At 42.5% G+C, this 11,791-nt stretch overlaps 1 protein-coding gene across 1 annotated transcript in view; it reads left to right on the top strand.

Moving 5' to 3' along the window:
* Positions 1 to 11,791, top strand: part of MYH10 (myosin, heavy chain 10, non-muscle) — a gene marked incomplete at its 5' end in the record, with an annotated part of 53,462 nt that overhangs the window by 30,259 nt on the left and 11,412 nt on the right. The window contains 13 exon segments of the mRNA XM_009864512.1: positions 1,302 to 1,495; positions 1,754 to 1,875; positions 2,201 to 2,270; positions 2,370 to 2,530; positions 3,126 to 3,234; positions 3,317 to 3,448; positions 4,180 to 4,386; positions 5,572 to 5,709; positions 6,245 to 6,368; positions 8,532 to 8,703; positions 9,487 to 9,699; positions 9,800 to 9,944; positions 11,300 to 11,506. Of these exon segments, the coding sequence (XP_009862814.1) occupies positions 1,302 to 1,495; positions 1,754 to 1,875; positions 2,201 to 2,270; positions 2,370 to 2,530; positions 3,126 to 3,234; positions 3,317 to 3,448; positions 4,180 to 4,386; positions 5,572 to 5,709; positions 6,245 to 6,368; positions 8,532 to 8,703; positions 9,487 to 9,699; positions 9,800 to 9,944; positions 11,300 to 11,506 (1,994 nt within the window).

Genomic DNA, 11,791 nt, shown 5'->3' with positions numbered 1-11,791 from the left:
TTACAAGGGTCTCTAGTGACAGGACAAAGGGCAATGGCCTGGAACTGCAGGAGGGTAGATTCAGATTAGGTGGAAGGAGTAAATTCTTCACCGTGAGAGTGATGAGGCGCTGGCACAGGCTGCCCAAGGAGGCTGCGGGTGCCCCATCCCTGGAGGTGTCCAAAGCCAGGTTGGACGGGGCTTGGAGCAACCTGGGCTGGTGGGAGAGAGGTGTCCCTGCCCACAGCAGGGGGGTTGGAACCAGATGATCTTCAAGGTCCCTTCCAGCCTTAACCATTCTTTGATTCCCTATATTTGCTTGTATCTGGCTGGCCAGCTTGGATTTCATGGAGAACCAATACACATTGTTTATTTGGTCGGTGCTAAGAAGTGCCGGCTATAATTATTCAGGTGTTAAGCCACCTGCGCAGTGTTTTTAGTGAGCTGTGATTGCCGAGTAGTAACTGTTGGCATGCACATAGAATCATGTTCATGTCTTTGGCCAGAGTATTTTAACAACGGCAGTCAGATTTTGAATTTGTGCTTCTGAAGAAGAAACTGTAGAGATTCTTACTCAAAATGTTCCCCAAAATCGGAGAACATCTCTATTCTGATGTTTACAGCAGGTTTGAAGCGCTTTGGTGTGCAGTTTCTCTGTTTTGAAACTCTTCTTTTGACTAGGGAGATCTTTGCAGTTGTGTATAAAACTTGATTCTCTTCTTCAAAATCACAGACTCACACACTCACACAAGTCTGGCAGATACTTTTTTTTGTTCCCTCTCTTGCTGTTGAAATAACACTATTTCCAACTCTTCTGTAAACAGTTATGGTTTCAAAATGCTTTTGAATATTCAACAAAACTCAGATTTAATCTATATAATTGCTATAAGTGACTCTTCTTTTTATGCAAGGACACACAGATGTCTAATCCCAAACGTCCAACCCAGAAATATTTTTGCATTACAAGAACTGGAGGAATTGCCGAGTTGCAGGCAGCTTTCAAGGAAAAAAAAAAAAAAGGAAAAAATGGTTTCACTGGTCATGTAGAACTGCAAGTAAAGAGCTGGATATTTTAGTCCCGTACCTCCTAAAGCTCCACGGTTCTGCTGTATCAGTTTTGTGGCTTTTTGGTTCCACTGCTTCCGCACAGCGTCCCCGGCCCGCGCTGGCTGCCTGGCCTCCTGACGGCACCTCCCGTCCTTTGTTCCGCAAAGCTTCTGCCGCTGCACTTACCGCTCCTCGTTCCCCCTGTCTTTATACCCAGCAGTTATTAAGGTCTGCTTAATTATTGAATTTTTTTCCCCTCCTTTCGTCCTTCCCAGTGGATCGTATCGTGGGTCTGGATCAGGTCACTGGAATAACAGAGACAGCCTTTGGCTCTGCCTACAAGACCAAGAAGGGAATGTTTCGGACTGTTGGCCAACTCTACAAAGAGTCTCTCACCAAGCTGATGGCGACGCTCCGAAACACCAACCCCAATTTCGTTCGCTGCATCATTCCAAATCACGAGAAGAGGGTACGTAGTGCAGAACGCTCTTCTGATTCTTTCTCTTTATGTGCATTTCGAGGTACGCGTGCTGTCTGTCTCCTTTGGAAATCGGATGCCGAGTTTCACAAAGTTTTCGTGCTGTTCAAATATTTTCTCAATATTCCCTGCACGTTGCCTTGTTTCAACAGCTCACTTCTTAGAGCTTAGCCTGAAAAACTTAAACTACATTTTTTTCATGAATATGAATTAAGCTGCTAAAAATCATGCTTGTTTTGCTTTTTCCAGGCTGGAAAGTTGGATCCACATCTAGTTCTAGATCAGCTTCGTTGCAACGGCGTTTTGGAAGGGATAAGGATTTGTCGACAAGGATTTCCAAACAGGATAGTGTTCCAGGAATTTAGGCAGAGGTAACAGCAGGAAGAGTCTTTCGAGTTTTTATGACATAAAGCTCCTTGTTAAATAAATGAAGACATCCCCACCTCCTCCCGCAGCCCAACTGGAAGAGAATCCAAAACAGTTCATGAGGTCTTGAAGTGGCTTGATCTTGAGGCAATTAAATACTACAGGTTTATTCTGAAGACAATAGGGAAGGGGAAATAATCTAAAATGCACTGCTGAAAAAACCTTCTGGAGAAATTCCAGAGCCATGTGCTTGGTGACTATGGTTTTATGGGTTTGGAGTAACGTAGCTTATTCTTGAATGTAAAGGTGTTGTTTTCATTTGACTTAAAGGTATGAGATCCTTACTCCAAATGCAATTCCAAAAGGTTTTATGGATGGTAAGCAAGCCTGTGAGCGTATGGTAAGTGTTTATACCTAAATATTGCTAAACCATGGAGAAGTTGAAACAATAATTGTCCCTTTCTTGACCTAAAAACAATGGGCTTGCCTGTCTGTTTAGATCAGAGCCTTAGAGCTGGACCCCAACTTATACAGAATTGGACAGAGCAAGATCTTTTTCCGAGCTGGTGTCTTGGCACACTTAGAAGAAGAACGAGATCTGAAGATCACGGACATTATCATCTTCTTCCAGGCGGTCTGTAGAGGATATCTTGCCAGGAAGTACGTGTGCTCTCAAGATTTGATCTTCTCATGCTCCTCTTTAAGTCTCTTTGATAGGGAGCCATTGCCTTTCAGGAGAAGTTTTCTTAAAGTGTGTTGCCTGCTAAACTGTAGGTGTATCTAGGGCATTAGGTGAGTTTTTACCTAATGAGAATTTGCACCTTCAACCCTTGAAAATATCTCTTTTCCTTAATCTTGCCTTCATGACACGTGCAGTTGTTACTGGTGTATCTAGTAGCTGTAAAAAAATCTCTGCTCCTGCTCCACCGGACGTTCTTAGAGGTGCTCTAGAAAAAGCTGCTTTCTTGAAATTAAAGGGCAGTTCAGCCTCTAAGCCATCCTGGTTTTGTATTTTTAAGAAAAAAGTCCAAGAGTAAGGGCAAGTAGCTTTTGTAATTATTGTTTTGAAAATGGTCAATTCAGCTATTGCTCTGCCTCTTCCTATAAGAAGGGAATACTCGTAAGTTAGTGACACTTGAAAATAAACCTGTTTATGGTCTGCAATTTTATAGGATTGGGTAACTTTAAAAATTAAAAACATCGCCAGCTAATCCAGCTGTATTTAAGCAAAATGTTTTGCTCTTTTGATCTTCAGGGCCTTTGCGAAGAAGCAGCAGCAACTGAGCGCGCTGAAAATCCTGCAGAGGAATTGCGCTGCGTACTTAAAGCTCAGGCACTGGCAGTGGTGGAGAGTGTTCACGAAGGTTTGTTACATTCTGTGACTTCCGTTGGCTTTTGTGAATAGACGAGTGCAGGTTCTCACGTGTTCATGTCACATCTCTGCAGGTGAAGCCTCTTCTTCAGGTCACTCGGCAAGAAGAAGAACTCCAAGCCAAGGATGAGGAGTTAATGAAGGTGAAAGAAAAACAGACAAAAGTGGAGGCAGAACTGGAAGAAATGGAAAGGAAACATCAACAGGTTTGTGTCCGTGATATCTAGAATGTGAACTGTGCTATATCTCACGGGAGGGAGCTGTGTTGGGGAGGCACTTGTGAGCAGAAGCACCGAGAATCAGGCACACAACTTCTTTCACCTAAAATCTGGAACAGGAAGAAACAGCACGAGCCATTTATCCGAGAGTGCAGAAACATCATCTTAGCAAACTAAACTTTTTTTTTTCTCTTTCCTAGTTTACAGGAGAAGTTCAGTAGCAGTGTCATTTTCCTTTTCAGATGTGTTTGCAGGGATAGGATGCTTTTGTGGTGTGCACGTGCTGTTTAAGATGTGAGGAAGCTGTTTTGACAGTTATTGGAGAAAACCGGAAATGGATTTATGCTGACACAAGTAGCATAATCAATTTAAAGACTCGAAAGAGGGTGTCTGTAGATAGAGGCGTATTTATCACTGAGCTAGTTTTGAGACATGCAAGAACTGGGGCGGATATCTAAAAAGGCAAAGAGTAGGCCCCCGTTGATGAAGGAGCTGGAAGGCATCACCCATGGGGAGTGTTTGAGGACACTGGGCTTGTCTTCAGCTGGAGAAAAGGAGAATGAGGGGCAAGGACCTCATCGCTCGTTGACCAGGGAGTTGAGTTGGAGCAGAACTTGGCCTTTAAGTAACTTTGTACTTGCTATATGTGTAATGTGTCATGATGTTCCTCTGGATCAACATTTTTCCTGCTTTTTACTACATTTGGTGTATATTTTCAGCTTCTAGAAGAGAAGAACATTCTTGCAGAGCAGCTCCAGGCTGAGACAGAGCTCTTTGCAGAAGCTGAGGAGATGAGGGCTCGCTTGGCTGCCAAAAAACAAGAGTTGGAAGAAATTCTCCATGATTTGGAGTCCAGGGTTGAGGAGGAAGAGGAAAGAAACCAAATACTGCAGAATGAGAAAAAGAAAATGCAGGGCCATATTCAGGTATGCTTCTCAGGAACTGGGAATAGAAGAGCAGGGAAATGGGGCGGTTAAAGATGAGGAAGCTCCCTCAACATCTCTGTGGCATCGAGGAATTGAACTCCTTAGCACCATGTGTGGAACAAAATCAATTGGATTTTTGTTTTTTTTTTTCTATTCCTGTATTCAGTGTGTTTAGCTCCTTGGGGTCTCCAGGCACGTGAGGGTGAGTAAAGAAAAAGTCAGAAAATGCCCTGTTGGTGTGTAGCATCTGCAGGCAGAGTATTGAAGGCAGCAAGCACTTCTGAGTGGGAATGTCTGCCTGGGGCTTACCTGCTTCCTTACAGAAACAAAGACTGGTGGGATGATGCCACTTAGGAGAGAAATGTTCCTTTTTGACTGCAATCCAGTAAATATCATAAAGAATATTCCTTCTTTGACTTCTATGAAACTAAGACAACTTCGCCTCCTCCAAGTTACTTGGGGTTGTTTACTTTTTGGGGGGAATGGGGATCAGGTCATTCAGATACTCCCTTTTGCACCTTGAAAAAGGGAATACCTGAGAACTTCCCTGTCTTCCAAAATATTCGAGGTACTTGAAGGAGAAATGAACCTCACATCTCAGATCTTGAAGCCTTTTAATAAAGTGTCCTTTAACTCATGGCTGGGAATTTTATTTAAGATCACGAATGAATAGAAGCGCAATGCTTTATTGCTTTTCTAGTCCTGTCTGGCTGTTTGTGCCAATACTGGAACATTTCAGCTGCAATATTGAGATCTAGATTCATACTGAAACTGGATCTGTTTCCAGATGCCCTGTTCATATACAGCGTGCTGGGAAGTATTTGATATAAAGCCTGATCTGCTTTGGTTGTCTTTCAGTAAAGGAGTTTTCTTATTTTTTTTCTCAGAATTAGGAAGATGAAAGACTCTGGTGTATGCTTCCTAGACGGCATTCTTCAGCCAAAGCTGAACTACAGAATGTAAAAAATTCCGTGCATATCATAGGGCACTTAATTTCATTACCAGATCATTGATACTGTAAAAGAATGTAACAAAGCAAATGCATTTTTAGTGTTGGTTAGAGCAGGTAGCTTTTCAAAATAATGCAACTTTCTGACCAATTTAAAAATAAATAAATAAAGAAAGAACCCTAACACATCATGGGTAACTTGGGAAATGCACAGATGCAATTGCTTTTCTCCCCAGGACCTAGAGGAACAGCTTGACGAGGAGGAGGGAGCTCGACAGAAGCTGCAGCTTGAAAAAGTGACAGCTGAAGCTAAAATCAAGAAGATGGAGGAAGAGATCCTACTGTTGGAGGACCAAAATTCCAAATTTTTGAAGGTGAGACCAGCATGCATGGTGGAGATGCTGCACATAAGTGATAGCGGTGCCACGCGATCGCTTTGAACTTTTCAGACTGCTGTTACATTATCTATAAAGTTTATATCTGAAGATCTGTGGGGTTTGAACAGGTTGAAACCAAGACACTTAGAGATTCTTTCAAACTGACCTTCAAAGGGGATATTTTTCAGGCATTTTGTCCAGTTTCCTGAGTCTTCCAAAATCTTAAGAGCTGGAAACAGTGGTTTATCATTGCTACCATGGGTATTTACTAACGGATTTCCGAAAGCGTACGGCAAATCCTGTCCTAAAACCAGGCCTTCCACGTGTGAAATCCTGAGTCTAATTTTCTTGGAAAACAGATGTTCATGTTTCCATATTATTCTAATTGATTCTTAATATTCACTTGAAATCAAATCTGTATTATTTATGCCGTGTGAAGAGGCATAAGTTTTTATATTCAATTATTTGTGCTGCTTAGAGACTCTTTGAATTGTGCTTTAGAAGTGACCCTTCTCCCCTTGCTCCTAACTAGGAAAAGAAGCTGATGGAAGATCGAATTGCTGAATGTACTTCTCAGCTGGCTGAAGAAGAAGAAAAGGCCAAAAACTTGGCCAAACTCAAGAACAAGCAGGAGATGATGATCACTGATTTGGAAGGTTTGTTCTTACTACAATTACCCACTCACAGCTTGGGCACCATTCTGTAAAGGTCATTTTTTACAGGCTTGCTAAGTGTAACTCTATATATAGATCCCTTAATAGCCGTTATTTTCATTGAAATCTTGATTGGTGTCGCTTGCAAGACTTGTTGCATCTGGCCACTCAGTCTCTCTTATGTTTAATTTGCAAAGTTTTAAGTTTTGAGAATCCATTTCATTTATAGGCGCCCTCAGAAATCCGTGTTGTTGCACGTGTCCCTTAGTAACAAGGTAAAACATCTGGCTCTTGGGGAGTTGTGGCACTTTGCTGTAATAACACATTAGAGCAACGTGTTTCTGCAAGAATGTTCGTAGGCATCCCTTAGGCTTCCAGTATTTTTTGAATAAGCAAATCTGAATTGTTTTGCTTTTCTTAATGCTTTGTTTATCTGAAATGGTTCCATTCCTTTGGCTATTTCTTTCTGATCGGTTTGCCCGTGTTGTCACTGGCTAAACTATATGTAACTTCTCCTGATTTTTATGTTTTCTTAAATTACTTCTGGCTATAAATAGCCATTGTGCAACATTAATAAACTGCCAAGTCAAAAGTTGCAAAATGTATGGCAAAGTTTCTCTCTGTGCCCTAATTTGGAAATACTTTTTTCACTTACTCTATTATGGCCTGTCTTGCTACATATTTTAAACCTGATGGTGCTTATGGAAGAATACCAACTTTTAGTCTTATCTGCATGGGAAGACATTGAGCTAATAGGGATAGTAGGTGATTGATGTACCTTTTCCTTAGAAAATTGTATTTGGAGAGCTTAAGATGGGCATAAGTAAGCTTTACTCACTGGAAAATAATGCTTGAGTTAGTCGCGTGCTTAAATGAGGAGCAGTGTTTCTGAGGGTACTTGACAGATGTGTTTGGTTACGGTACCATTCCAAGACCGATGACTTTAGAAATGGAAATTAAAGCTTAAATATAAGGCATGCAATTTCTTGGCCAGTGAAACACAGTAAAATGATATTTACTTCTGGAAGTGATTCAAGAAGCCATTAAAGTCTCTCTGCGAGGGTCTTGGCACCACTATTTGAAAAGAAAAAAAAATAAAATTCTAATTCAGTTTTCTGTGAGCTTTCTCAGTTACAAAATTGGGGCTTATAACACTGTTCTAACTGTCACTCGCCAGGAACATAATGTCAAAAACGAAGGGGAAAGTTTTGTTTTGTTTTGTTTTTCTCAAACAAGGAGCTGTTTAGAGAAAAACAGTGTTATTTCAGATTGTCTGGAAAATCCCAACTAGCCCTGGGTGACTCCTAGAGGATTCTTGACCATCATGGCTCCTTTTCCCTGTGGAAGATGATGTCCTGATCCAGCACGAGGCTTAGGAAGAGTGTGAGAGAAGCCTCTGCAGAGTGTTGAACAAATCTAATATCTTAGGTTTGTGCTAACACATTTAGAACCAGGCTCATGTTGTGCTCAGCAAAACCTTCCTGTGCCTTAAATAAGTTCTGTACCTGGTCGCAGCCAGCAGCTCTGTTAATCAGACCACAGGCAGATCAACTCAGTGTGTCTTATTGCTCTAGCCCTGATAACTGGGTGGTTTTCAGAGGGAAATACCCGAGGGCAGGAGTATCTCGGCTGTGCTGGCAGCTCGCGGGGCTGCACAGCCTTGTGAAACGCCAATGGAATGGGAGTTAGTGGCACAGATACTTGCAAAAACAGTTTAGCCAAGTTTTCTTTAAGCTATAGTGTTTTCCAGTAGACCTTTTGGAGTCTAGCCTAGCCCTTCCAAAGCTATGCAAGCCATCATTTTTTCCAGCCTGTAGTTGATCTTCATTTTCTGAGTCTTGCTGTCTGTGATTATCTGGCCTAGCAGCCCAAACAATTCTTCCATTAGATCCTACTCCTTATTTTCTGTCAAGATGAGGTGGTGTTTCCGTTTCCTTATTTCAAACTTTTTTCTTCAGCCATTGACTTTTTCTTGACTTTCTATCTAAATCATACAGCTCTATATTGCTATTTCACCTTGCACAGCCCGGCCAGAGAAGGAATTGACGCAGTACAACTTAAACTTCCGAAACCTTCTGAGGATGAGAGAGGAAAAAAATGCATAAAAGTTTAATTGGATGAGAGAAAAAAAAAACTGCATAAAACTTTAATTCTTTGCTTCCTTAGAGCGCTTAAAAAAGGAGGAGAAGACCCGTCAAGAATTAGAAAAAGCTAAAAGAAAACTGGATGGTGAGACAACGGACCTACAGGACCAAATAGCTGAGCTGCAGGCCCAGATTGAAGAACTGAAGATCCAGCTGGCCAAGAAAGAGGAAGAACTTCAGGCTGCTCTTGCCAGGTCAGAGCACGATGGTGCTTACGACTGCAGAAGTGTGGTGGAAACTTACTTGTCCAGACAGAATTTGAGTTGACTGCAAAGCTACCAGAACTGGAAATGTTAAAGGAGAAGCCAGTTCATGTTTGTACCGAGGCATCTCCAGGCACGTGTGGTAGATGTGGCCAAAACAACGATTCGGTGTTTTGTCAGCATCCTTGCTCTACAAAACTGCAAAAAAAACCCCCAAACAAACAAAAAAAGAACTTTCCCTAGGGTGTAATAGTGTTTGGGCTCTGGAAGCTTTTTTTGGTTTGCTGAGAGTTCAACATCAGAAGGAAAAAAATCCTGCAGTTCTCAGTGAGCCTTCTTCCTAGAGCACTGTCAGGGACTGGGCAGGCTGGAGAGTTTCGAGGTTTGTGTGGTTTCTTGCAGTCCCCTGTGATCATGTAAGCTAAACACCTTTTGTATTTTTTTGAGTAACGGTAATAATTTCATGGGAAGAGAAAATTTTACAGACACTGCATTTCTGGGACAGTGGTAAGATACACACAAAATGAGAATAGCTAATTGTAATCTTCAAAGCTTGAACATCCTGATAGTGCCTCTGGAGCACCTCGAGCACTGGGGCTTGTGGGGATCTTGTGAATAACAGTGGTGCTTTTCTATCTGAAGTTTTGAAGGTCTGTTTTATTCTAGTGGAAGAGTTAAGATATCTTTTCTGTACATAATTCAAATAACGCTACTCTGTTATGAGAGTAGATCTGAAGCTGTGAGCTCTAATTAACTGTTGTGCCTGTTTAACAGAGGTGATGAAGAAGCAGTTCAGAAAAACAACGCTCTGAAAGTGATAAGGGAGTTGCAGGCTCAAATCGCTGAACTCCAGGAGGATCTTGAATCTGAGAAGGCGTCACGCAACAAGGCAGAAAAGCAGAAAAGAGATTTAAGTGAAGAGTTGGAGGCTTTAAAAACCGAACTGGAAGATACCTTGGATACCACTGCAGCGCAGCAAGAGTTGAGGTAGAATCTTATGTCTGCATATTAAGGCACCATTAAAGCACATCTTTAGCTTACAAAAGACTAAAATGTTGATTTTGATAACTCTTGATGCTTCCTCTAGGACAAAGCGTGAGCAGGAGGTGGCTGAACTGAAGAAAGCGATTGAAGAGGAAACCAAAAACCATGAAGCACAGATCCAGGAGATCAGGCAGAGGCATGCTACTGCCCTGGAAGAGCTCTCTGAACAGCTGGAACAGGCCAAAAGGGTGAGAAGAAAATGAGTTGCAGAAAGACACTTTTGTGCTTCAGGACGTTTTATAAGTCCTGTAGGTGGTGTGCTCCCTTCGGCTGATACCCCCAGAGCTAAGTTTTCCTCCATCCGTGCCTAACAATCACAGTCGAATCAAATCTATCAGGCCAGTTTGAATATATTGCAATTATTAGACAGTCTTGGCATCTACCTGAGAAATTTTCTTTGGACTTGGCAGTGGCACACCTGGAGATAAATCAAGCAATATTTCGGTACTTCTCCAGCAGTCCACACGCATATTTGGTGAAAAGCAATTCTCAGCACAAGCAAGCTGCAGAATGCTTCCAAATAGAGTAACTGTAACGCCAGCGCTCACCGATAACAAACAGTGAGTGCAGGTAAAGGTTCTTCCAGCCGCTCCTCACTTGGCTCTTGCACCGTGACCTCCAGTGGCAGGTGCCTGTGGAGTATCTCACAAAAGGGCCCAGGAGGAGGAACCCCTGGGGTAGCAGGTTTCCCACTAATGTGACTTGGGCGTCATCTTCAGAAGTAGAATTATTCCAACACTGGAAAAAAAAGTATATTTAGTTCATGAAATTATTGGTCGTTCGCAGATGTATATGTGGACAATCCATATACTATAGCAATATTTTTGTGTACTTTGCGAGCTGCCTTAGTATTTTAATTGACAAACATAGTAGCTAAAGCTGGTGGAAATTGTAGTTTACTCCCCTGAAGATATTATGCACGTCTTCTGCTCGTTTTTCATTAAATACTCTCAGTGAGCACGTGAAAAGGTGGAAAAATAACCCTGAAATCTTAAACAAAGGTCCTGTGATAAGATGATGTCAGTTCTGGTGATACAGTAGGAATGGAACTTAAACATCCCTCAAGCTAATTATTACTTTTTAAAAAAGATTTTTTGACAAATGGTGTTGCGGTGGTGAGAAGTGCTTTTGTGCACTTCCAGGCTGCTGAAATCAGGGCAGCTTGAGCTGATGTCTTCCCTTTTATTTCTGTGAGGTGAGCCATGCTGATCTGTTCATGGGCACATTCCTTCCCACTTCCAGTGCCACTCCAGCAGTCGTTTTACAGCACTGACAGCTCAGATCTTGTTGAATTCACGGATTTCTGGTCCTCACTGTTACCTGTGACATCCAAGAGTGGAATAACTCACATTAATTTACTCTGTGGTTAACGTATCAGAGCGTTACATGGCAGCATTTTAAACGTCCTCAACGTGCCGAGCACTTGTTTTATCTTTTGAACTTGTAGAACCTGATTTGCTGGACTGAACGTTTTAGGGCTTTTTAGCAGAAAACTATTCATATGGAACAAAGCATTGAGTTTCTTTCCTTTTGTCTTCCCTAGTTCAAAGCGAATCTCGAGAAGAACAAGCAAGGCCTCGAGTCTGACAACAAGGAGCTGGCCTGTGAAGTGAAGGTGCTGCAGCAGGTCAAGGCAGAGTCTGAACACAAGAGGAAGAAGCTGGATGCTCAGGTGCAGGAGCTCACCGCTAAGGTCACAGAAGGCGAGAGGCTGCGGGTGGAGCTGGCGGAGAAAGCCAACAAGCTGCAGGTAAGGCTGTGTGAAGGGCCTGAACTGCTGAAAAATAGTCGAGAAGGTAGAAGGCCAAAGAAATGGCTGGAAGAAGCGGCTTTGAGAGGTGCAACTGAGTCTACAGGAACTTGGCTTGCAGTTGACCTGTGAGGTGGCCTCAGTCGTGTGCAGCCGTGTACTTCATAGAGTCATAGAATTGTCAGGGATGGAAGGGACCTCAAAGATCATCCAGTTCCAACCCCCTGCCATGGGCAGGGACATCCCCCACTAGGTCAGGTTGCCCAGAGCCCCCTCCAGCCTGGC

This window comes from Apaloderma vittatum, unplaced genomic scaffold, assembly GCF_000703405.1.
Source record: "Apaloderma vittatum isolate BGI_N311 unplaced genomic scaffold, ASM70340v1 scaffold11592, whole genome shotgun sequence".
Taxonomy (NCBI): domain Eukaryota; kingdom Metazoa; phylum Chordata; class Aves; order Trogoniformes; family Trogonidae; genus Apaloderma; species Apaloderma vittatum.
This window is presented reverse-complemented; position numbering and strand designations above follow the sequence as displayed.